The sequence below is a fragment of the Leguminivora glycinivorella genome, chromosome 1 (assembly GCF_023078275.1).
Source record: "Leguminivora glycinivorella isolate SPB_JAAS2020 chromosome 1, LegGlyc_1.1, whole genome shotgun sequence".
NCBI classification, from domain to species: Eukaryota; Metazoa; Arthropoda; class Insecta; order Lepidoptera; family Tortricidae; genus Leguminivora; species Leguminivora glycinivorella.
In genome coordinates this window covers 35,243,442-35,270,925 of record NC_062971.1, presented here as the reverse complement: position 1 = coordinate 35,270,925, position 27,484 = coordinate 35,243,442, and the positions used below count along the sequence as shown (strand labels likewise).

The window sequence follows — 27,484 nt, the reverse complement described above, 5'->3', positions numbered from 1 at the left end:
CCGGAGTAATTGGCACTGGATGCTATTAATTGCCATATTTAATTTAAAATATATGTAAAATTATGTCACTAAGTTCAATAAAGGGAAACATTGGTAATACATATTGATATAAAATCGTATTTTTGTAAATAAAATGATGAGTGCATTTTTAAAAGACTTTTATTTTATTACTTATATATATCACTTAATTCTTATCTAGTTACCTGCCTATTATATTACATAGTTGTATTATTTTACAATATAAGGGCCCATTTACACGGCACGGGAACTCTCATTAACCGACTTAATTCAAATGAAAAGGAGGGTTCATGTTTTATTATTTTTTATGTATGTTCACCGATTACTCCGAGACCCGTGGTCCAGTTTCAATAATTTTAGTTACATTGCGTACTGTTGAGGTTAGCTCACCAATCAGATACCATTAGTGTGAGTTCTTGCACTGTGTAAATGGGCCTTTAATCATAAATAAAAAACAATAGTAATACCTAAATTATACAAATTATTCATTGCCTATGATAATTACTTATCTAATCAGTAGGTTTAAAAATAATATTATAAAGCGCATTTTAATAATCTGTAATCACCACTTTAAGTTCTCGCGCTTTGTACACATATTTAAAGTCACACACAGGTAAAAATAATGTTAATTAATCGCGTTCGACCTGTGTGTGACTTTAAATATCTGTAATCACCAATTATGAAACTATAGACTTATAGAGATCATTCTGTAATTCGCCTTGATTTTTTATCTACATACATAGATACACACATACATACATACATACATAAACATACATACATATGTATGTCTATGTTTTTTCTGACTCATGACTGTCGAAAATGGGATCAATTGTGACGTGGCGATGCGATGTGGGTTATAGTATGAATTTTCTGAGATGAACTTTTCGCTTTAGCCGTAATCTGTTAAACAAAGGCCTTTGTTTCTATTATTCCCGGCGGCTAGCTCCCGTTTCCACAGCACGTGCTAAAGTCTCAGTGTAGTTAAAAAGCAACTATCATAATAGCAATAAGGTTCAAATTTATTAAACAGTTTGCAGTATGCAGGTAACTTTTTTTGAAGATGACAAAACGTGTTATCTCCGAAAGGTCTTTTTATGGATTTGAACCTTATTACTATCATGATAGCACGTGCCGTTTAAACGGGAGCTAGACGCCGTGAATAATAGAAACAAAGGCCTTTGTTTAACAGATTACGGCTAAAGCGAAAAGTTCATCTCAAAAAATTCACACTAACAATCTGTCACTGCAATATCGCAATTTCAATATTATACTGTGACTATACAGCACAACCACGGATGATTTTATTAATTCTGTTGCGGTACAAATTCACAAAAAAACATGTACTTTTTTGTACTTAATACGTTAAAAAAAATGTATATGGTTTCGGAGTTTCGACATAGATAGGGGCCGTGGTTGTGCTAAATAGGTACTTCCTGGCACGACCACACTTGCGGTCTTGCGCCATTACAAAACGTGAAGTTTCAAGGTGTTATAAAATCCTCTAAGAACAAATTAAATTATTTTCATAGAAAATATTTTAACTTGTATTTTTTAAGTTGTCACACATTATGTTATAAACATTAATAATTTACCGTCTGGTAAACGGAGTACGCTGGTTCGATTCCAGCTCGGAACACTTGGAGGCCTTGCTGGTCACTTTTTCTTTATAATATGACATTTATTTAATGTTATAAAATCCTATTTAAGTCGCTGATTGGCTGGCACGTTTTGACGTTTCGTCCATTCTTGCTTCTGGAACATTCTTATCTGTTTCCGGTTCTTTAAGCTTTTTCGGAGGCGTAGGTGCGATTACTGGAATTTGATGAGATTTTATTGATTATAGAGTTCACATTTAATTAGGTAGGTATCTATACTGATCGCAATCGATTATATTATCATGCATACTATTTTCCTGTTGGTTAAAACTGATATAGTAACCATCCAATATATTAGAGCGTAGAACTTAAAAACGCACACTATATGTATATACCTACCTATTTGACAATAGAAGTGCGTTCAGACATTTATGAGCGCTTAGGCTGTTCAGATAAATTTGGCTTTGATTTTAAAAGGAAGTATTGATACAGTTACATAGGTATAGGGTTAAAGAACCCTGGAGGGTAATGTTTTGAGCGTTTCTTTTTTTGCCACTTTTTTAATCTGATAGACTGACTGACTTTTACCTACTTCTACTCAGTTATTCCAATCTTAAGTAATATGTAAAAAAAATTCCCGCTACGAATTATTCTTTTTTTACCATTTTGTATGAGGTAACAAAAGAGGAAAGTACCCAACAAAAATGTATGGAAATTCTGGGACACATTATGATATAGAAAGTGCTCGTGATTCTGAGTACAATTTTGTTGACCTAAAAATATCAAAATAAAAAATGGCAAAAAAGGGAACGCTCTTTTAACCCCTTAGACGCCTTGTCTAATTTACTGAGGTGCCACATATATTATATTACATACCAGCCATCAGCCTCCGTATGAGCGTGGAGAAGGGCGCATCCACAAGCACGCACATAGCTATCGCTACGATCACAGCGTACGCGACGTCGCTCGCAAGGTATATGAACTGAAAACATGTACAATATACACATAGTAGGTATTTAAATTATAAATAGTATTTTCTGACGGGCGGACTATTATTGGTCTGATCGTAAAAAAGATTAGTGTTAAAGCCATTTTATAAAACATACAATGAAATTAAATACCTAACGTAATCAAAAAGACCTCCGCTCCGTGAGCCGTATCGGTGACGAAGGTGCCCATCAAACTTGCCGTGTTCCCACGTTGGATGGCAATCGACAAGCTTTGCACCAGGTACGAGCAGCCCGCACGAACATCGGCCTTTTCTCTTATTTTGTGAAGTAAATATGTGACGTTATCTGGGTAAAGGGACCTTATTGTCGATGGCGCTTACGTCCCGCGACGTCGTATTTGTACACGAACATCGCTCATAACGCCGTAAGCGCCATCGACAATAACGCTGTGGCTTGCGTGGGCGACGGTCGAGCGATGGTCGCGCGACGGCGATGCGACGCATACGAAATCAAACCTTATCGATATGGAAGTATGAGACGCGACGGCGACGGTCGCGCGACCGTCGCCCACGCAAAACACGGCGTTAGGTCCCTTTACCCAGATAATGTCACATATTGGATGAAAGTAGTATCTACTTTACTTACCACAGTCTCGAAGTGGAAGTAGACGGGCATTATGTTGGCGCCCACCATGATGAACTGCATGGGGTAGTGGAAGATGTACATGGCGTATGAGATTCGGGCGACGAACTTCCACAGGTTGAGCGAGAGGAACCAATTTATCGGACCTGTGTATAAAAAAAAAACATGATGTTTAATGAGAAACAAAATCAATGAGCATAGTTTTACTTGGTTTTTACTCATTTTTTTTCTACCTAAGAGCAACTAAGTAACTAAGAATTTCACCTTTCTGCCAAAACGTCGCGATTAATATCACTACCTACCTACACCTAAGTCCCCCGCCGTCTGTTGTGTGTAGGTATGTGTGTTCGCGATAAACTCAAAAACTACTGAACGGATGTTCACGCAGGTTTCAAGAAGGTGCAAGAATATTTGTTAAGATTTTGTGTGAAATTGGTTGAAATATGACGATATTTGTCGGGTCGGACAAAATCCTCCTGGCTAAGAGCTATAATCGAAAACGTTGCCTACACCGTTTGAGCTATACGAAAACAATGTATGGCGAAATTATGTCTTTTTTATAGGTCTAAAAAGTTCTAGTTGCTAGTATCATAATAGTGGAAAAGCATACCTGCATATCCATTAACACAAGCGACAATGAGCCAACAAAGCGCAACAGCCCAAGCAGGCCGGACCAAAGCCGTGTTGAAGTTGATGGCCAACTGACTCCATGCGGGGTGCACGTGGTACATACAGTACCCTGACAGAACTATAGCCAGTGCGTGTCCTAGGCACACCGACCACTGCAAAATATTAATTAATGTGAATAAATATTGTTGGGGGAGATCTTACACAGATCGACTTAACCCCAAACTAAGCAAACCTTGGTGCTAGATGAAAATTTATACATAAGTACTTATAATACATAGATAACATTCATGACTCAGGAACAAATATTGTGTTCATCACACAAATAAATGCCCTTACTGGGATACGGCTAAGCAGGCAGGGTGACTACCGACTACGCCAGAAAGGTCTTCTATGATTATGATTAGCTAGTAATTAATGCAAAACGGATTTCTTCATAATTTTGATTTTGATTTAAATTATCTTTTTTTAGGGTTCCGTAGTCAACTAGGAACCCTTATAGTTTCACCATGTCTGTCTGTCCGTCCGTCCGTCCGTCCGTCCGCGGATAATCTCAGTAACCGTTAGCACTAGAAAGCTGAAATTTGGTACCAATATGTATATCAATCACGCCAACAAAGTGCAAAAATATAAACTGGAAAAAATTGTTTTATTATGGTACCCCCCCTACATGTAAAGTGGGGGCTGATATTTTTTTTCATTCCAACCCCAACGTGTGGTATATTGTTGGATAGGTATTTAAAAGTGAATAAGGGTTTACTAAGATCGTTTTTTGATAATATTAATATTTTCGGAAATAATCGCTCCTAAAGAAAAAAAAGTGCGTCCCCCCCCTCTAACTTTTGAACCATATGTTTAAAAAATATGGAAAAAATCACAAAAGTAGAACTTTATAAAGACTTTCTAGGAAAATTGTTTTGAACTTGATAGGTTTAGTAGTTTTAGAGAAAAATACGGAAAACTACGGAACCCTACACTGAGCGTGGCCCGACACGCTCTTGGCCGGTTTTTTTTTCATTGAACATAGCGAATTTATGTACATTTTGCAACTAGGACAATATTTTTAAGAGCATGAACAGCAAATATTGATCACACAGCACTTCAAAAACGGCTGAATGCTATAAATATTACATGCGGTTTGTTCTAAAACGTTTACAAAATGCATAAAGCCTGGAAGAAATAAAAAATAACTTACCCAAGGCATCACAATCTTCTTATTTCTAGTGACGTGTAATACGTATCCGGTCAGCATGCCGATTATGAAAGCCGGAGACCGTGCTAGAGTGTTCTGGTAGAAGTATACCGTGTATTGAGTACTGGAAATAAAGTTTTAAGATAATCAGGAAAATTTGGCTTCATGGACTTGAGAATCCAAATAAATAGAAGATTGTGTACGACGTTCTTGTCATCATGTTCATATTGAAACTAAGAAAAGTGTCTGTTCATTCTTCTTCCACCTTAAAAATCTTCGATGCCTAGTTTATCTTCCAGTCATTTCAAACATAGATAACTTCATGATAAACGTGTTCAGCCAGAAGGTTTCCCACTACACCAAATTCTTCCTTAACACAAAAATTACAAAATTTGACAGACGAAAAGTTTGAATTTATCTGGATTTAAAAGAACACGTGTAAAATCAATTCAAAACGCAAGCGAATGTCACTTACTCTTGTTGTCCAGAGAAGTTCTTCAAGAAGCTATAGACAATGACGAAGGTGAGGGACCCCAGGACAGCGGCAGCCAGCCCGGCCCAGGCGGAGCGCCGTCTGCCCAGGACCCAGAACAGCACCAGCGGCGACAGGATGTGAAGCTGCACGTCAACTGACAGGTACCACGAGTGCGACAGGCACTGGGAATACCATAACATTATTTATTGGTCTTCCTTTGTCACTCTAATCTAGAGAAGGTAATGAGCATTAAATCTCCAAATTTCATTAAATTATCTGAATTTTTTTCGTTGCAGGTTGCAATTCAGTTTAATTTTCTCGATATAATTTTATTTTACCACTATATGTGTATCTATGAGTACTTGAGTAGTATCATCTTTGTCATCGATTGATGATCTTTGGACAACGAAGATAAATAACGCGGTCGGACAGTAGAACACTGACGCTTGGTGTCACACTGCGTGAGCATTGGCTTCTACTTCATGCAAGTTCTTTGGCCAAGGATAGACTTCGGTTTAGGCAGGAATAATATCGAAAAGAACTTATGTTTTCTCAACGGTTGACCATATTCTATTGGTCGCGGTAATTTTGTCTCCCAAGCAACGCGGTTCCACCACACACCGTCGGTCACCTGGTGGAACAATGTCGCTTGGAGCAGCACAGCGTGAAGATTGCCTTGCCTTCTACTGTTCTAACATAAGATCTTTGGCTAAGGATCTATTGATTGGCATAGACACCAAAAGACAACATGAGTACTTACGATTCCTCGAGGATTGACAATATTCTGCACATGCAGCAGCGCGGACCACCAATGGTCGCGGCACTTCTGCGTCTCCCACGCGACGCGGTTCCATCGCACCCCGTCGGTCACCTGGTGGAACAGTGACGCTTGGAGCAGCACTGCGGCTGCCAGCAGCGGAAACATGCGCAGGAGACGGTGGAGGTAGAACAGGTGGAGGTTCTTTATTAGTTGCACTAGAACAAATATTATTACATAATTAAGAATTATTTAAATAGCAATAATGCGGGTAACTTTGGCTAGGGTTTGCAAAAACCGGTTAAGTTTAAAAACCGGTTAATAACCGAACCTATACCTTCAAAACCGGTTAACCGGTTTTTAACCGGTTTTGAGGATTATTAGTATATTACCGTACTACGCAATAATATTACCATTACCTTCAAGAATTCTGTTGTTTATGATATCGTAGCAGGTATTACTTGCACGATGAAGATCATTTTTATACAGTTTTTGGAAATTTTGTAAAATGCAGAAGTTGCCATGAAGTACTGGAGTGCCCATAGCGTATATGGGTCTTAAAACTGTCGTGACTTTACTGTGATAATCACTTTAAGGACTAAATATTTGTCAGTTGTGCGTTTTCTAAACATGTCGCGGAGGTCTACAGCTCACAGAGAAACTAGTAATACAAGGAATTAACATAAGAAAACCAAGATCTACATTTTCCCTTTAAAACTATGGAAACGGATTAAATCGCGTATAATGAATTTAAAATTCATCCCGACGTTTCGGACTCTTTACAGCGTTCGTGGTCAACGGGTGACTGAGGAAAAATTACAACGTGCAAAAGCTACCCACATACAAGAAATATTAACGAACCATGACCACATATAATATAGATTTTTAAGGCAGGTTCAGACACTATTAATAAAGCTAGTTATACAATATTCAAAAAATTACCATTACTATTTTAAAAACAATTAATCAATGAATCTACACAAAATTGACAAAAAAAAACTGCAAATGTCCACCACCATACAACACAAATGCCTCATAGCCTTTGTCGTGCTTGTTCCATTATCAGAGATTTCATGAGTAACTATCGCGGTAACCGAAGACAATATTATTTTCCTTTTATTTTAAAAATATAATTTGAAATATACAGTAGAGTCCGGTTATAACCAATTGTTAAAACGATTAAAACCAATGCTCGAAAAAGTCACATGGCCACAATCTCATCTTGCTACTTGTAGGCAAGACAGAGGGCCGTACTTGGGGCGGAAATAGCTTTGTTTCCTCAATTTACTAGTAAAAACGTTGTCCTCGTCGTTGTAATCGGACTTGACGGACGGATTTTGCGTAAAATTTCGTCGTAAAAAGCGGTTGGTCGTTTAAACCGGAGTCGTAATAAACGGATGTACTTTCATAATATCACATATTAAAACCAAACAAATACCTGCTGTGCTTCCGTTATTCGGTAATTGTAAGCGGTTGAACGTTAGGTATATGCGGAGTCGTAATATTAAGTGGCCTCTACTGTATAAAATGTATATTTGAGTGGATCGGGACTATTGTTTAATATTCACGTTTAGTTAGATTATAAAATAATGATTATACTAGAGATGGGCCGAATATGGACTTTGACGAATACGAATATTCGGCCGAACATTCGGTTCAGCTCTTACCGAACCGAACATTCGGCCGAATATTCGGTTACGCCATATTTTTTAAAGCGAATGTTAAGATTAAAACTATGAAATGATTGATAATGTTTATACATACTACAACTATGTTCTTATGATTTAGTGGATAACTAAAACTTAGTTAAAACAACTCTGAACTCTTCTCAACTCTTAAACTACGGTTTTTTAACTTTTGTACAAAACAATTGTGTTTATATTTTGACGCATTTCTAGTAGTTCCTTAGAAAGCGACTAAAATAGGAGCTTATTATCCAATGGAATACGTAAGATCTTCATTAGTTATTTACTTTGTTTATTCGGTAAACATTCGGCAATGCAACCGAACTATTCGGCCGAATACGAACATTGAAAAACTTGCCGAATATGCCGAATATTTACCGAATATTCGGCCCATCTCTAGATTATACTATGACTTCTTTAAGAAATTCAGTGCAGGTGCGTAATGTTGTCAATGAAAAGTAATAAATAAATCTTTATTGTTACAAAAAATTGAATAATTACGTACTTTTGACCCTTTTTATGTCTAATTTGGTCATTTTGGGAAATAAATATAGTTTCGGTTATTAACCGGTTAGAGACTATGAAAACCGGTTTTTAACCGAGGCCAAAAAGTCTCGGTTAACCGGTTTTTCGGTTAACCGGTTAACCGGTTTGCATACCCTAACTTTGGCCCCGGTGAGAAACAGTTGGAGCGATTTTCCTGGTAAACATAAAAACACTTTTTGGTAACTGTTCATCTCAAGATGTCATACATTTATTAGACAAAGGCATTTACTAAACAATATCAAAGTTAAAACGCAATAAGTATAGGTATAATGATATAACGTCGTAGTAGCATAAAAATTCAAGATTAAATCAGAAAATATGTGTGGTTTTCGAAGTAATACGTACTAGGCTTCATTTTTCTGGCAGCTGTGTAGACCAGCAGAAGACCACTGAGCACAAAAAACGAGTCAACGCTGAAGTCTGCTGCCAAAAGGTAAGCTGCTCTTAAATTTTCTGACCACTGAAACAAAATAATACATTTATATCGTACTTTTTCATCTACAAATCTCAAATCTACGAATAACTTCGTATGAAAAAGTACCAATTATTTTTTATAAAAAAATATAAAAACCAAGTAACCTAACTTAATTTATTAGTGTACCAAATAATGCGTCCATTCAATTTAAGATGCTTCAAAATTATGAATTTTAAACAAAATTACATTGATATTACAATAACCTAACCTAACCACAGTCCTGACTATTCTACACGTTTCTTTATAAACCTATTGACGCGGATTCGGCTTTCGCCGACCAAGAATCGCTCGTTAGTATGAACATGCGATGAATGCGTTTAGCGACGACGACGCGTAAGTGTAGATTTGGGTTGAAAAATACTTGCTTTAACTTACTTCAACATAATCAAGAATGTTGCTCAATAATCAAGAATGTTGCTGAGATACGTCCCGAAATGTACAAGGAGGGAATGTTCCGTGATGACCCAAAAGATGGAAAGGGCCTGGACGCTGTGCCTGTGCTCGCGAAGGTTAGAAAGCGGTCTGTATTGCCATATACTTCGTAACTCATCGGGTTTTTAAAAATAGTTACTTCAACATAATCAAGAATGTTGCTCAGATACTTCCCGAAATGTAGGTACAAGGAGGGAATGTCCCGTGATGACCCAGAGGACGGAAAGGGAACGGACGCCCTTTCCATCAGCAGGCGGCCTGTGTTGCCGTATACGGAGAAACAGCTTCGTAACTCATCGGGTTTTGTTTAAAATACTTACTTCAACATAATCAAGAATGTTGCTCAGATACGTCCCGAAATGCACAAGGAGGGAATGTCCCGTGATGACCCAGAGGACGGAAAGGGAACGGACGCCCTTTCCATCAGCAGGCGGCCTGTGTTGCCGTATACGGAGAAACAGCTTCGTAACTCATCGGGTTTTGTTTAAAATAGTTACTTCAACATAATCAAGAATGTTGCTCAGATACGTCCCGAAATGCACAAGGAGGGAATGTCCCGTGATGACCCAGAGGACGGAAAGGGAACGGACGCCCTTTCCATCAGCAGGCGGCCTGTGTTGCCGTGTACGGAGAAACAGCTTCGTAACTCATCGGGTTTTGTTTAAAAATACTTACTTCAGCATAATCAAGAATGTTGCTGAGATACGTCCCGAAATGCACAAGGAGGGAATGTCCCGTGATGACCCAGAGTATGGAGAGGGTCCGGACGCCGTCGAGGCAATCGAGCGCGCCAGGCTTGCTTGCGAGCGTCAGCAGGCGGTCTGTGTTGCCGTATACGGAGAAACAGCTTCGTAACTCATCAGGTTTTGTGGTGGCTAAAACATATTGTCGGTTTACTTACTTAGAAATTAAGGTACAAATAACTGTAGTTTTCAATCAATAATAGGTATCAATTAAAAATCACAAAATTTATTCGTCAAATCCAGTACAAGGTATTTTTCTCAAACATGCAATGAAATATTGTCTTTACGTTCTTTAAAATGGGCTGGGAAGTATCGCTTTTTGGGCGCAACAACTCGAGAGGACTGTAAAGGGATTTCATATTATTTTTCAGGCCTATCAAAGTAACTTTTTTTATAAAAATTGTCCTTTAGAGCATTTTTTATTTATTTCATTGTATGTTTGAGAAAAGCACTATACATGCCTTGAAAACGGATTCGTCAAATCGCAGTATATACCCACTTGGCCGGAAATCCTCATTTTCCCGGCCTCTGATGTAATGTACTTTTTATGAAACGGGAACGTCTGCGAAAAATCTAAAATTAAATCTAATTTCAAGTGGGTAGATTAGAACTTAGATATAATTAATTCTGATTACATACGTGTTAGTTACCTTTCTTTATAAATATGTGGTGCAGCTCATATGCCGTGCTTGCCAAAGTCAAGCATCCGATGATAGAAAATATCACACTGCAAAATAAGAATAAATTTAATGTAAAAGTAAAAACATGTTCTGAAATCTGAAATGGTATAAATACGAATTCTTATATCAGATTACGATACGATCATGAAAAAGTTAAGTTTAACGTAACCGTTTCGTGAAAAATCACGTTTCGCATTTTTTTATTTAACTTGGTCCACAGAGGAGACGTGGCTTTAGTTTGTTTTTTTGCACTCTATATCACCAAAACCTAACAGCCGTAACAATCATGAGGGTCACAAGAATACGAGGGTGAATTTCAACATACTCGAAATTTGCCTAATTTTGGTGGATTTTTTTAGTAATTTTTGTAATTATTGTTGAAATTATGTACTGATGTTACATAACTAATTATTACCAATGTTATGTATCAATGACCTTTCATTATAATAAATAGTTTTACAGAAATTACGATTTTAATGACATGGTCGCCACCAAAATTGGTCTACCCACAAAAATAAAAAATAAAATCAAAAATAAAGCCTTTTATTCATTTTTCTATTATTTTCTACTTGAAATAATAAACTTTTAACATGTAATAAATACTTTTCAAATAGAAACAAAAACGTTACTGCCCTCAATTTGTTCACGAAAAAGCATTACGACCCACCAAAATTAGATATTTTTGTGTGGGGCGGACCAATCCAGCAAGGTATGACACTTGTGTCATGTCTAAATGCAGGAACGAACCTGAATGGTCATGTTACGACACGTTTGTTCGTCTTGCTGCGTCTCGTTTAACCATAAAACCGGCCAAGAGCGTGTCGGACCACGCTCAGTGTAGGGTTCCGTAGTTTTCCGTATTTTTCTCAAAAACTACTGAACCTATCAAGATCAAAACAATTTTCCTAGAAAGTCTTTATAAAGTTCTATTTTTGTGATTTTTTTCATATTTTTTAAACATATGGTTCAAAAGTTAGAGGGGGGGGACGCACTTTTTTTTCCTTTAGGAGCGATTATTTCCGAAAATATTAATATTATCAAAAAACGATCTTAGTAAACCCTTATTCATTTTTGAATACCTATCCAATAATATATCACACGTTGGGGTTGAAATGAAAAAAAATATCAGCCCCCACTTTACATGTAGGGGGAGTACCCCTCCCACTACCCCTAGTAATAAAACATTTTTTTCCGTTTTTTATTTTTGCACTTTGTCGGCGTGATTGATATACATATTGGTACCAAATTTCAGCTTTCTAGTGCTAACGGTTACTGAGATTATCCGCGGACGGACGGACGGACGGACGGACGGACAGACAGACATGGCGAAACTATAAGGGTTCCTAGTAGGGATGTACCGACTATTGATTTGGCCGACTAGGCCGACTACCGACTAGTCGGCGCTTGGGTGGCCGATTAGTCGGCCGACTAGTCGGCTAGTCGGCCAGAACATAATTTACGATAAATTCACATTTTGAATGTCATTTTTGGTCCTTCGTTCGCGCTTTTCGTGTTTTTTTACAAATTTTCAAAGGTTCATGACAGTATTTATATACATTTTCCTTTTTTAACAACCGGATTGGCTTATTGGGTAGTGATCCTGCCTATGAAGTCGATAATCCTAGGTAGGAAATTTATTTCTGTGTTGATAACAGATATTTGTTGTTTTGACAAGAAAAAGGAATTACTAATAGCTACATAATACAACCATAATTTTCAGCTGGTAATTTAATTTTGTACTGTTTTTCTATCACTAATGAAGTGCCGACTAATCGGCCCTTTTTGCCGACTAGTCGCCGACTAATCGCCGACTACAAATGTGGCCGGATAGTCGGCTTTCCCGACTAGTCGGCGACTAGTCGGTACATCCCTAGTTCCTAGTTGACTACGGAACCCTAAAAATGATTTCAATACTTACCACCAAAATTGGTTCTTTCCCCCGGACAACTTTTGGTGCTCAGTTATAAGTGTCAAATTGTATAATAATATTGACTTATGTCATCTTAAAATATACTTAATGTAATAAAGAATGAAGTTATGGCAAGTTTTCTTTATAGCTGCGGATTTACTGGATTTACCATAGCAATAATCTGCTAAAAACAGGCTCTGGACGCTACACCAAAATTAAAATTTCGATGGAAAATTATTTTTAAATAAATATACTTACATAACACTTGTAACAATTTGCAATGTTGCCGAAGGTAGTATTTTAGGATTGGTTTTCATAAAAAAAATAAAAACCCGGAAACAATTAGCCCACACAATGAATTTCAGCTCCGCCACAAAAAAATCACGCTGAGAAATTCACCCACGACTGTTTTGTCCGATTAAAATTCTTTCAAAAGCTAAGATCGTGTTTGACGAAGCTTGTAATAGCTAAGCACGAAACCAGCGTTAGGAGAATTTATAAAATTATGATCCCAATAAACATTGTTTTAAAGAAACAGTAAGCTTACATAGTAGTAATATCAGCCCCGGAGTGAGGCTTGTCATCTGGTAGACGACAGAACTGTTCACTGTAGTTGAACTCCACATAATTGCTTAAACCGTCCAAGACATCGGATACCCTGCAGGACCGCGGTATACAGACAGCGAGTGTCAACGGTGGAGCCCCGTTGATTATATCAACGACTGAAGTTCTGAAATAAAAAAGTAAGCTGTCTAAACCCTGTTACAAAATTTGTTGCCTATAATCCATGCTAATATTTATCTAATAATATTGTAAATTATATTAAAGCAAGCATATCTCTCTCTTTATTTCCGCCCCACGTGTGAAACTGATTGATGAAAGGTACGGAGAATGTTTGAAGGAGTCGTGGGCAACATGTCAGTGGTGATTAGTGAAATAATTCAGTTGGGCCAATGGCGGCACAGAAAGCTATTTCAGGAGCATAGCCGTGGTGCCCGTGGTAGGTACAATATCTAAAGCGATGATGATAAATGAAAATGTAATCGCTGATATTCTTACCTAGAAATGTCTTCGTCGAATAAAGCAAATTCTTCTCGCGTCGCTTCATACTTCCTCAAGTTTTCCTCACTCCAAACATTTTCTACCTCAGCCCAAGAAACATTGCTTCCAGCCAAAATAGGAATCTGCAGGCTACGCGTCTGGATCATGCAGTACTTGCCGCGGATGCCTCCAGCCTGAGGCTGGTTTATGGCGAGGCATTGGCGATAGTTACCGAGGCCGTAAACGTTGCCTCGGAGCAAATTTTGTGGGAATCTGAAGCTGGCGTCATAGACTGGAAAATACGAACAAGAAATTGGTGAGCTGTAAGGAGATACTTAGGTGTACTTAGATACACTGACTTTGTTTGTAGAGAGGGCACGAAAATAATAAAAATACCTGTTACTAAATCTAATCCGGTACATTGCCCTGGCCAATCACAAGTAGCAATCCCGGTCGCATCAACAGAGAGTCAACGTGAAACATCAAATTGGCCGAGTCGAATTGCCTCCCTGTTGGAAATCAAATCCTTGCGCTTACGTTTTTTCATTGGCCTTATTCTGCTGACAGGTGTAGGCGTGTCAGAGTATAGGCATGTAATTAAGTTTGTAAGTGGTGTAAATAGGGGTTTCGGAGGAGATTACATGGACTTACAATTTAATTAATTTACAATGTATATTTTTCTTCATGTAAACTGGAAAATAAGTAACATAAGGCTTACTTCTGTCCATGGGCGGGTAAAAATACTCTTTGAAATACTCACATTCATAAGTATTCATTTCACGCAAGTGTTGTTGACACAATTCTGGATCCAAAACACTTTCGTATAGATCATAGTCATATGCGTATCTATGAACAAAATTCTCTATTTTACTCTCAGCGGTTACACTTACAAAAAACACAAAGAAAATTTGATACAACATTTTTGTAAATTAATTTTACTGCAACTCTATTCTTAATTGGTTTACAGAACTAAATGACTATTTAATGGCTTATGTATGTCTTCATATAAGTCGACATGTTTATCATAAAATTTAACCGATAATGATATAGAATTATGAATCACTTCAGGATATCCTATTTTAATTAAATATGATAGCCGGGGAGCCAGCGCAAGATTATTTAAGTATCTAGAGGTATATTCTCAAGTTTTCTTTTCCTGTGATCCGTAAAAGGGGCTTAATTTTTTTAGGTTGGTGGAGTGTGAGTGGAGTGGCATGTTAGCCTAAATAATTGCTCCTTAGAACTTGTACACTCCTTTTTGCTGTGTACTTATACTTAACACAGCAAAAGCGAGTGTACAAGTTTTTAATGAGGTGGCAACGCGCATGTGACACTCTTTGAGTTGCAGGCGTCCATAGGTTACGGTGACCGTTTTCCATCATGCGGACCGTATGCTTGTTAGCCACCGACGTAGCATTTAAAAAAAGTATACTATTTTCTAATAAACAAGTTCAAAGCCTCATATTAAAAGTGGTAAAGGTAGACTCCACAGGATACCAAAATATCACTCTCATATAAATCAGACCCACTAATGTAAATGAAAATGAAATATTTTTAAGTAGGTATATTACAATGCGCATTATGTACGTCAAAGCTACTCCGGCTCTAACCCTACGCCTCAGCATCGATAAGATTTCAATCCCCTCACAGTTGGAGGAGGGTATCCACTATGGGACCGGCAAGTAACTCAACGGGCGACTTCGTTCCAAAACACTACATCTTATAATTAAAATACATTAAATAACAAAATACAATTTTCACCACACCAACTGATAAAGGCTTACTTTGCTATTCGAAAACAGATAGCAAAATTGCATTTTATCCACAAGAGTGCAAAGTAATTTCATACAAATTTTAACTTGATGTCTTAAGCTGGCTGGTAGAATTTACCTATAAATGATGATCTTGAATCATAAATCATTGAATAAATTGATGGATTTGATTTAATTTGATGTTTTATAGTTAGTATTTTGTACGTGTTGGTGTGGTGAAAAATTTTGTGTTTCACTTGGTGGCAAAGTTTGTTTAACCTTCGTGCCTTGAAACCCTCGCAAGGCTCAAGATTATACTTTTTGAACCTTTCGCTTGCTCGGGTATCAATATCGGCACGTGCGGTTAAACAACTACTTTGCCCCCCTTGTAAAACAAATAACTATTAACATGAAAAAGTACTCACCAAAAAAATAGTAACAGACTAGGTACTCTATTCATTTCAATACATTATATTGTAGCTTACTAATACGTCGTTCTTCTTCAGAAAGATATGATTAATAAAGTATGGAAGTATAATATAAATCGTCACTACTTTGAAAAAATCTCGTATCTCACGCTGCTCCTCAAAGTTAAAACGTCTATATGCATTCCATACATACTTACTACAATTTTCTTTTCATTGACAGACGAATATACAAGTTTTTTTTAAAGTAGTGACGAAATAGAAATCTCATTCTAAATATGCACATAAATACTCTCTTGGGCTCCTAGACTATATGAGTGTCTGTGTCGGAATATTCCACGTTATGGTAAACCGATTTAAAAATAAATATGTGAGTGTGCAATGAAAAACGTCCCACTTTGTCGATGGCTATAACGCCGCTTTGCCAGTTTATTCATTTTGATAAAGATACAAGTGAATCTCGCTTTAATGGTAACCGACAAAGTGGGATGTTTTACTGAACACACTCACATAATTATGTGGAAATAATGAGGATAATGATTGGAAAATGTTATGGATTAATTGAAATAAATTTTGTACTCGACGCGTTGCCATAATATATTATTATAGATTAGTACCTATCCATACTAATATTATATTTAAATGGGAAAGTGTGTGTGTGTTTGTTTTTTTGTCCGTCCTTCACGGCAAAACGGAGCGACGAATTGTCGTGATTTTTTAAGTGGAGACCTAAGAAATGTGTTTAAAGTGGAAATTAAAAGACAGCGGTGAAAGGCGCCATTTCGTGAGTAGATTCTATTACTGTGGTATACCACGGTAATAGTTAAAGTAGTGATATTAGTTCTTTTTGCTTTATTTTAAGTATATGTGATCAGTTATATAATGTCTTACAGTTTCAATCTTGATCTATTCACGCTATCAAATAACTATTTACGCGGTATGAAAATTATTCAACAAAACCTTAATTTTTAGCAAAAACTTCATGACTGATTTCGTAGTTTCTATGAAAACCGTTAATTTGTCAATTTTTTAAACATTGACATAAAGTCTGATGCTTACTTACCAGTTATGTAAGCTTAGTTTAAATTTAATATAAGGTTGCAATATTTTATTTTGATTTGTAATGAAAATACATCTGTATGACTTTGTTTTTATGGGTCGGAATTAGATTTTATAATACTCCAATTTATGCCTATTACCGATGGTACGATCAGATAACCCTCGGTAATAGAATAGTTGAATTTTTTGGGATGGAGAGTGACATAGGCTACTTAGTTGAAGGGATGGTTTTGTCTCTTTCTAACGCGAGCGAAGCCGCGGGCAAAAGCTAGTATAATATATATGTCACTATAAAATAGACTGAATATAAAATGTACATTATAATAAAAACATCCAATATTCTTGTAATTTATTACAGACATATTTTATTTATTACAGAATGAAACTAAGTAAAATCTCGTAAAAATGTATGACGCACTTTTCTGGTAAATAGAAACTAACAAAAACTATATAAGGAAGAGATCTTCCGTGTTAATTTTAGTTTGTGTCAGTGAGAATTAAAAAGGAGGTAAGTTATTTCCTCCTCATTCGGTTGTCTAGAGTTTTTAGACTTCTTTCAGTCATGTAGAAAGTGTAAACTTTATTGAAAAACAAACAAAAGAAAACAACTATAAATAAACTTAGAAATAGGAATAAATAAAATAAATTAACTTATAAATAAAAAACCTCTCCCAAGTCGCTGCCACTGGGCCGTGTGCCCAGAAGGCTGGCCGCATTGCCACGTTGGATAGCAATGCTTATGCGCAAAATTGAGCAAAATATTGGCCAGCCCTTCACCTGTGATGTCAATGATTTGATTTAAAAGTGATTAAATTGATTTAAAAACACAAGAAATAAATAATAATAGTCGCAAGAAATTGGTTTTCACAAGGCCGCAGTCGCCATTACGGCCGATGAAAATGTCTCCGTAAACCGAAGATTAATCGTGTCTCTTCGTGGACGTGTTTTATATCCACTCAGAATATTTAATTTTTATTAAGTAATTTTATTTTATTTTAAAGCGTCTCTCAGTCAAGCACATCTCTAGTGGACAGGCGAAGATTTACTTTGGCAGTACCTACCCAAAGAATAGTTTTAATAAAAAACCGGCCAAGAGCGTGTCGGGCCACGCTCAGTGTAGGGTTCCGTAGTTTTTCGTATTTTTCTCAAAAACTACTGAACCTATCAAGTTCAAAACAATTTTCATAGAAAGTCTTTATAAAGTTCTACTTTTATGATTTTTTTCATATTTTTTAAACATATGGTTCAAAAGTTAGAGGGGGGGGCGCACTTTTTTTCCTTTAGGAGCGATTATTTCCGAAAATATTAATATTATCAAAAAACGATCTTAGTAAACCCTTATTCATTTTTAAATACCTATCCAACAATATATCACACGTTGGGGTTGGAATGAAAAAAAATATCAGCCCCCACTTTACATGTAGGGGGGGTACCCTAATAAAACATTTTTTTCCAATTTTTATTTTTGCACTTTGTTGGCGTGATTGCTGAGGCTGGCTTACGGTTACTGAGATTATCCGCGGACGGACGGACGACCGAACGAACGGACGAACGGACGGACGGACGGACGGACGGACGGACAGACAGACATGGCGAAACTATAAGGGTTCCTAGTTGACTACGGAACCCTAAAAACAGAGCTACTAAGATGGTGTGATACCTACCAATTTTTAATTTTTAGGTACTAAAACAAAGCGATGCCTCCACGAGACTCACAAACCGTGCCTCTACGTAGCCACGAAAAGCCCGCGGCTTCGCTTCCACCAAGAAAATATGAGATAATTTATCTGAATGTATTTCTTCATGCCGGTGCCTTCATCTCTTCTATCTATGGTCTTTATCTGTGCTTCACCTCGGCACAATGGAAGACAATTGCCTTTGGTAAGTTGTAGGTACTAGTAGCTGACATTACCGCACCATAAAGCGACCTTGAAATCTTGCAAATTAAAGGGCGTGTCAGGATAAGCTAAGTGATTCTGCCCCGACGAATTTGAGCTTTTAATTTTTATGGTTGGTGTGGCTCTACACCAGTAATTAATGTGCAAAATTTGAGCACCCTAAACTTTATAGTTTTTGTAAAAAAAAAAATGAAAAATAATTTTCCTTTGATAACTTTTTTTCTAGTTAACCGATTTTAGTATAATTTACATATGTTGTGTAGGTATGCAATATGCGAGTTTCTCTAAAGAGGTTTCACACATTTCGTATTATGTTATATTAAGGCGAGTCTAGGAAATGTATGTAAAGTAATTTATGTAAAGATAACTTTATGTTCTCCCTCAGATAAACTTTGAAAAAAATATATGTTGTAGGTTATTAGTGGGTGTACTATTGGCGAAAAAACTAGAGCGGTCTCTAGCCTTTAAGTAATTTAAAAAAAAAAGTTTACACAGCTTTTTTTTTATTTTTTGCTATGACAAAAAATATTACCAAAACGATTTAATACTGGACTGACAAAGTCCATACAAAAAAGCGTACCCCTGAAATGTATGAGACTTTTAGGTTCAAAACTAGATGGCGCTGTTCGCAGCTTGGAAGTGGCCAAAATCGTATTTTCCCCAAATATTTTTGCGTGTTTTTATTTTTTATAAGAACAAATGACATATTTCTTTATTTTAATCATGATATCACGTCAATACATATTTTGAAAATAAATAAATTTGTAGGCATCATCAGTGTAGTTATGATAGTATTTAATAGGTGACGCTAAAAAATCGAGGTACGATTCTTACTATGAACAAAGACATAATATAACTCCGTATAGACAGATAAAGTCTAAGAAAAAAACGTATCTTCAGTACCATACGGAAAAAGGTACGGTGACCTAGATGGCATTACACCTTTGGGGTACGCTCAGCTAGATGGCGCTAATATTAATATTTGACATTTTAAAACATATCAAGCTAAGAATATGGGCCAAATTGTCAAAACTAAGGTTCAAAAGTTTCAAGCCTGTGTCAAGCAAGAGATGGCAGTCTATGCATTATGATTACACATTTTACTTCGACAGTAACTCTCTATAATACTCGATCCTCTTTGGCATGAAGTATGTAAATCCTATACAGAGTGTAACAAAAATGGTGGTGATCCGTTTAAGGGCGTACTCAGTATCGTATTCTTATCAGGAAAAAGTAGAAGAAAATTTTTTTTCGCTAAAAAATTTTCACTTTTGTATGAGCCGGGCCGCGCGAATCGGTCGAATCTCCATACAAAGATAAAAAAATTTTTTGTGAAAAAAAAATTTTATCCTACTTTTTCCTGATGAGAATACGATACTGAATACGCCCTTAAACGGATCACCACCATTTTTGTTACACCCTGTATAATTAATCCTTGCTTATTACCAGATTATTTTCCGTAGCGTACAGTTGGTATGTGATGGGCATTCTGGGGGTCACCGCGGGCACGCACCGCCTGTGGTCACATCGCTCTTACAAGGCGAAACCGCCGTTGCAAGTTCTCCTCATGCTATTTAATTCTATCGGTAAGTATCCATACTAATATTTTTTTTTTTTCTAGCCTGCGTTAGTGTCCCACTGCTGGGCAAAGGCCTCCCCTCTCCTCCTCCACTCGACCCTATCACTCGCATTTCCCCACCAGTTGGGATAAAATTTTTCCAGGTCGTCGCACCATCTCCTTTTTGGTCTGCCTGAACCCCTACCTACACCATCTATCGTAGTCCGTGGGTCCCACTCGGTAACCATTTTAGCCCACCTTTCAGGATGCATGCGGCAGACGTGTCCAGCCCAGCCACACTAATATTATAAATGGGAAAGTGTGTGTGTCTGTTTGTTTGTCCGTCCTTCTCGGCAAAACGGAGCGACGAACTGTCGTGAAATTTAAGTGGAGATAGTTGAAGGGATGGAGAGTCACATAGGCTACTTTTTGTCTCTCTCTAACGCGAGCGAAGCCGCGGGCAAAAGCTAGTTTCTTATAGTTTTGGATTTTGTACCGAATCAACCATTAATATCACTCTGGGTACGTAGCCGAATGACAGAGACGCTCAGGAAACGAAACGCTCGTAGATATACAATCTATCTCTATCGCCCTTGCGTATGGGCGCGACAGAGCCAGAAAAGTTGAATTCTCTAAATGTCAAAAATGCATTAAATTGAAGTGGGAGCTTGTTGAATCCTAAAATGTTGAATTTGCAGAAAGTTGGTTTTGCGGTACCCGATTCCGCGTCGATAGGTTTGGGAAGATCCTTCCTGGGAAGAATCCTGGAGGAATCCAGGGACGGCATCTTGTATCAATTTATGACCAAAACTTGTAACCAACAGCGTTCCAGAACACGGCGATAGACTGGGTGCGGAACCACCGCCTCCACCACAAGCACAGCGACACCGACGCCGACCCCCACAACTCTCAACGGGGCATTTTATTCTCACACATCGGCTGGTTGTGCGTGAGAAAACATCCGGACGTGAAAGAGTTTGGAAAGACTACCGACATGAGCGACATCTATAGCAATGCGGTGCTGCGCTTTCAAAAAAAGTGAGTTTTTACGATTTTACTCAGTTCCTCACAAGTTGCTGACCGATGTTATTCGCAGCGGTGCATGTTATTCTCACACATCGGCTGGTTGTGCGTAAGAAAACATTATGATGTGGAAGAGTGTGGAAAAACTACCAACATGAGTGACATCTATGGTTGGTTGATATATTTTTCATCACACCCGCACTTTAAATGTACTATTGCACGCAGGCGGAGCGTGAGTTATAGAAAAATCATTCTCCCAAGGGAATAATGAAATTTCTTGTACCGTACTTAACTTTTTTACATCTATTTACATATTTTTTACATCGCGAGTGTGATGAAAAACATTGTGTGTAACTCGGGGTGTATGAATATTACTTACTCGAGTCTTTAAATCGCTCCAGCAAGCCGTCGCAATTTAACCTACTCTCGTTAGTAATATTCAACTTCCTCCCCTTGTTGCACAATGTACTAGTTATTTTCAGTTTCCCTAAAATGCACAAGGGCATCACGACTCTTTAAGTTAGAGGGCGCCGAAGGCGCCCGGCTTAGGACCGCGTGCGTCGGGCTTCGCCCGCCACTTTAAGTTAGTGGGCGCCGAAGGCGCCCGGCTTAGGACCGCGTGCGTCGGGCTTCGCCCGACACTTTAAGTTAGAGGGCGCCGAAGGCGCCCGGCTTAGGACCGCGTGCGTCGGGCTTCGCCCGCCACTTTAAGTTAGAGGGCGCCGAAGGCGCCCGGCTTAGGTGCGAGTGCGTCGGGCTTCGCCCGACACTTTAAGTTAGAGGGCGCCGAAGGCGCCCCGCTTAGCACTGCGTGCGTCGGGCTTCGCCCGACACTTCAAGTTCGAGGGCGCCTTTGGCGCCCGGCTTAGGACCGAGTGCGTCGGGCTTCGCCCGACTCTTTAAGTTAGAGGGCACCGAAGGCTTAGGACCGCGTGACACTTTAAATATGAGCCTATGAGGGCGCCGAAGGCCTCTTTAAGTTGGTTTAGGACGTGAGTATGTAAGGACTCCTTAAGTAGATTTATTTGACCGCGATCAAATCGTAAGATGCCGGAATCCATTTCATCATTTATCTGGATCAAATCTCTGTTTTGGCCATTTCCCTGCGACATATACACCGTTACACCCTCATGAATCATATTACCGTATACTGAAAGAGACAGGTATAGCTGGCAATCAGTATCGTGGTACCGCATTTTCTCTCTCTTTATGAAAATTATAACTTTAGATGATTAACTAGCTTTTAATAATATATTGTAGTAGAACGTCATTCTGGCACGATGACGTAACATACCCTTCATCTAGGGTTTCCTGCAATCTATGATACACGTCAGAATGTCAAAACAGCGTCAAACTTCATCTAGTTCTTATTATGACAATTTGCTGTACGAAATTGAACTTTAGGTATTGCAAATATTTAATAAAATTAATATATAAAGCAGCCAAATTTGATTCTTTGGCAAACGCCTTCTTGTGTAACCGCATTCGGATAATGCGTGGAACTATGTCAGAGCGCTTGCGGATTTACAAATAGTCAATTTTTCCGAGAAATCAATGAATTATCCGGTATAATCAAATAAAGCTGGGAATAAAAGCTAACAATATGTACATATTTGAAATGTGCTAATCAAGCCCTTTCAAATGATATACAACATTCTATTCTAAAGTTATTTGTAAACAACCGTTAAATGACAAAATATTTACTTTTACAGGAAGGTCCGTGTTTGTAATCCCCTCTGTATATATTTTTCAGACACAAAGTGCCTTTGTTCGGGGCGATGTGCTTTGGGCTGCCGACGCTCATACCCTTGCTGTGGGGAGAGAGCATCATTACGTCGTGGCATGTCAATCTGCTGCGGTTCGTCGCCGATCTGAACAGCATCTTGTTGGTCAACAGTATCGCTCATAAGTGAGTTTACAACAATACAAATACTAAATTGAAATAGGTCATACACGAAAGAGAAAACGACATGGCTTCATGTTCCTGAGCGAAGACACGTCGTGCAATTCGGTGATCTGTGGTGAGTTTTGGGCGATTTGCAGGTCTGTGGGCTCTCCATTTCTTTTCTTTCAGTCGTCTTCTAACATTCTATCGGCTGACACAAACATTGCGGGTCTCTCAAAGCTTTTGGACCTGAACAGCGTTCAGTCGACGATTACTTAGAAAGGTAACAACGATATATCGGTCATCTCTCTCTGAAGTACAATGAGTTCTGCCTGTTTCTTGTCTTCTGGAGAGCATATGACCTTCTTGAAATCTTGTGAACTCGTTCACACTCCTCATTATGTTTTTGAAAAAAATCGTTCACACTCCTCATTAAAAAAAAAAAACTTTGAAAGGCATTCTCTGGTAAAGTGTTGGGTTTACAGAGGCAACTTTAGTATCATATTGTTTAGTCTACTTTAATTTTTTTTTTCAATAGCTAGTCCTTTAGGGTTATAATCGCCAAAATTTATAAAGAAACGATTTTTTCGATATTTGACAAGGTTGCGTTCGCCTCGGCGCTCGAGGTCCCAAACTTGGATTATTCATTAGGTCAACATAATAAACAGTCTCCAAAAAATCAGAACTACCGGATTTGACGCATAAGTTACTGGATGGAGACATTACTACCAATTTTTGATACACGAAAGTAAAAACGACAAGGCCCACTGGTGGCCGCGCAGGGACTCAAACCCGCTCTCGTTAGTTAAATTACCAGTTGGGAAGCTGCTATACATAGTATAAATATTTTTGACAGAACTTTGTTTTTGTTTCAGGTACGGTAACAGGCCGTATGACAAGTCGATATGTTCGCGTCAGAACGGCACGTGTAATATCTGGACCTTGGGGGAAGGGTACCATAACTTCCACCACACGTTTCCATGGGACTACAGGTAAGGATATCACCAGGGGCGGCTCACTCCGCGATTCTATCGCCGCGCTATAAGTTGTACATGCCGGCGGCCGCGAGTTCGCGGCCCGTACAGTAGTGGCTCAATAGAAATCAATGTCGGCTGCTCGCGTGCGGTCTGTTTGTTAATGTAGGTAAGAATTTAGAATGGCGGCATTTTGTGAATATCTAAAGAAGTGAGCCTTCTGTACTTGTATGTACTATTTAACACCTCAGAGTAGGTACTATCAGCTGCAAAAATGCATGGCGAATTTATCAAAGGATTCCTTCATAATTTCTCCATGCACTTTTGCTGCTGATAGTACCTACCAATATTTATTGCAGCGTCCATCGCTTCTTATCACATTTGAAGCATATTAACGACCCTTCATTCTACGGTTTACATGGATGGTGGCACCCCTTTTAATATCTACTCTTTTTTTGCCAGACTGTAGGTACTGTGCTAAGTGCTAATCCGCAAATAGATAACGTGCTAGTCAATCAGTGCAAACTTGTTATACCTACCGGGTTAGCACTGATTAACTAGCACAGTATCTATTCACGGATAAGCAAAGTAATCCCAGAAAAATACGACCTTGACTTTAAAGCAAGAGTGAATAGGCTATTACTGAATCGGTGAGCTCCATCTTAGACTCTGTCTTCACTTTTCATCAGGCAGGTAATTATGGTCGTGCGATAAATGATAAAACATCAGGCCGTATCGTACTATTTGTAAGTGCGATAGAGACGGCCCGATGTTTTATAATTTTATTTATCGCGCGACCATGATTGCCCTGAGGTGTGACTAGGTTCAATCGCCGATCAGTCTATAAAAAAATCTTCTAGATTAATATTTTTGTGAAAGACAAATTAATCTCAAAAACTTATTTTACTTTTAGGTCAGCAGAACTTGGCACGAACTGTTTAAACTTCACAAAATGGTTCATAGATTTCTTCGCCCTGATTGGTTGGGCTTATGACCTGAAAACTGTGCCTGACGACATGATCCAGAGGAGAATGACAAGGACAGGAGACGGCTCTAAGCCCTGGGGTTGGGGCGACAAGGACATGACGAAGGAAGAAAGAGAAAGCGCTACTATCATCTATCCTGATAAATCGGAAAAGGAGGATGATGTGACTAAAAAAATTGACATCACTAGAATATTTTCTCATGATTATTTTAGACTGTTTGATGAGCTTTGAGTAGTGAACTTAGTTTTTATATTCCATGAGCATAAAAATGAGTTGTATTAGGCTCGTACAGTCAAGTGTAAACATTTGTATCGATAAAAATCATCTCATAAATATGGTACTTACTACGCTCTTATTACACCGGACTAAGATGCTATGAGACATATTTTTGAGTAAGATGTGTACACCCATATTTTCACACTTGACTTTACTTATCCAGTTTATGAATCACATCTGACTACCTGGTAGGTATTACATCACATCATCATATTTGGGCTCTTTTGAGGGTAGACTTTGGGGTTAATTATTCGGGGGTCTGGATATGTTCAATAGATTAAAATGTTGACGTTATATACACAATAAATGAGCAATGAGCATGCGAACAATCGTCTCCGTTCATAGGCAAAGGGTTGAGACTTGAGACACTTGAAACGTAGACTATCAATACAAAATGTAGTTTTATTTAACCACCCTCACCTAGCAATGCACGGTCGAGAAGTTTCCAAAGTTGCAGAACATTCCTCATGAGAATTTTCGGTAACTTCTGAGAATGTTCTCGAGAACGAGAATTTATCAGAATACTTAGTAACTTCGTAGTTTATACCATAATTTCGTCGAACTCAGCAAGTCAAGACGTAGTCCCGTGGTAGTGCGCTGGCTTCGTATGCCGATGTTCTCAGGTTCGATCCTGACAGCGATCTTTTTGTTTTTATTTTTTTTTTGTATATACATATATTGGCATGACCAAAAACAGGCATCAAGAAATAATAGTTCGGTACCTACCTAATTAAAAAAAAGTCAGGACTAAAACTGTGAAGTCTGAAAGTCGAAATGTTCCCTGAACTATAATGAGAATTTAAGCAACTTATAGTGAGAATTTAGGTAACTTATCACTTATCAACAAAATAGCTAACTGTAATAGACAATATTATACCTACAGTAACATATAGTTTTATAGTATGCCCATTTAAACATTATTTCAAGTATATTCTCTTGTTTAAATAATAAATTGCATGTTGCGGGAATGTTCTGCGAACATTCTCAAGAATGTTTCCACTTTTTGGGAATGTTCTGCAATTTCTACATTACTACCCTCACCACGAGTTCGACAGTGACATATCCAACCTTCAAATCAAGGCATCTTCTGGGCGAGCTCACTCCATCGTAGGCCACGTCTTTGCCTTTGGCTAGTCTGTGGCCAAGAGTAAGCCCATTTATAATATTAAAAAAAAACTACGTACAAATGGCGGCACTGACATAACTTTAGCGCTGACATTGCGGCCATTGCGCAGAAGTCAAAAACAGGTTTCTCAGGGGGTTACAGGGGGCGAAGGGTATGCGTCCCATGCGCAGCTATCCCCTCCACATTTCACTCAGCGCTAAACTGATGTGCCGCCATTTGTCCTGTGTTATTTTCTATATATCTCGCTCGCACACACTGGCCAAAGGCCAAACGTACTACGTACTATGCAATATACATGCATAGTCCGCTAGGCAAAATGTCAGAGTCTAATTCGTGGTAAACCTACAATCTACATAGCCTACGGATTTTTCACAAATAGTATACATATAGGTCAATTTACGTTCAAGATTTTAAAGTAAATTTTTCGATTGAATGGCATTAAATTTATGACATTTAAAATGTTCCCTTTGCCCGAATAAAAAGAAACAATTATGGGTTTTAATGTTTATTGATACCTATTTATAAAAGTTACCAGGAAACGTACTTTTTGTACAAAAATTATAAAAATAAGTCAAGTTCCCTTATTATAAATATTTTAACCTATTCAATAATAAATAATGTAATTGAGCAGCTAATTAATATAACTATAATTTCAAAAACATAAAAAATAAGCACATATTTGTGCATACATCACTCCTACAGACGATGTAGGTACAATTGAATTATGTAAAACATAAACTTAGACCTACCTAA

General features: G+C 38.0%; 2 protein-coding genes across 3 annotated transcripts; one reads left to right on the top strand and one right to left on the bottom strand.

Moving 5' to 3' along the window:
- Window positions 1-1,293: 1,293 nt before the first annotated feature.
- On the bottom strand, window positions 1,294-14,730 carry LOC125230770 (O-acyltransferase like protein-like). Of its 2 annotated transcripts, none has more exons than XM_048136009.1 (13): window positions 14,531-14,730; window positions 13,789-14,062; window positions 13,277-13,459; window positions 10,791-10,867; window positions 10,073-10,272; window positions 8,836-8,950; window positions 6,263-6,477; window positions 5,503-5,684; window positions 5,031-5,151; window positions 3,819-3,990; window positions 3,212-3,354; window positions 2,493-2,598; window positions 1,294-1,833 (listed from the first exon to the last, which is right to left on the bottom strand). In XM_048136009.1, exons 1-13 carry the CDS (start codon window positions 14,688-14,690, stop codon window positions 1,724-1,726), a joined length of 2,058 nt encoding a protein of 685 aa, XP_047991966.1. In that variant the 5' UTR covers window positions 14,691-14,730; the 3' UTR covers window positions 1,294-1,723. The 2 variants fall into 2 exon arrangements, with proteins under 2 accessions (XP_047991966.1, XP_047991968.1); XM_048136011.1 differs by lacking the exon at window positions 14,531-14,730 and adding an exon at window positions 14,167-14,291.
- A 3,889-nt stretch (window positions 14,731-18,619) lies between these two features.
- On the top strand, window positions 18,620-25,997 carry LOC125230802 (acyl-CoA Delta(11) desaturase-like). Its single transcript, XM_048136028.1, has 6 exons — window positions 18,620-18,886; window positions 20,367-20,489; window positions 21,286-21,499; window positions 23,238-23,393; window positions 24,245-24,361; window positions 25,257-25,997. The coding sequence occupies exons 1-6, from the start codon at window positions 18,703-18,705 to the stop codon at window positions 25,558-25,560; spliced, it is 1,098 nt and encodes a 365-aa protein (XP_047991985.1). The 5' UTR covers window positions 18,620-18,702; the 3' UTR covers window positions 25,561-25,997.
- Window positions 25,998-27,484: the final 1,487 nt, after the last annotated feature.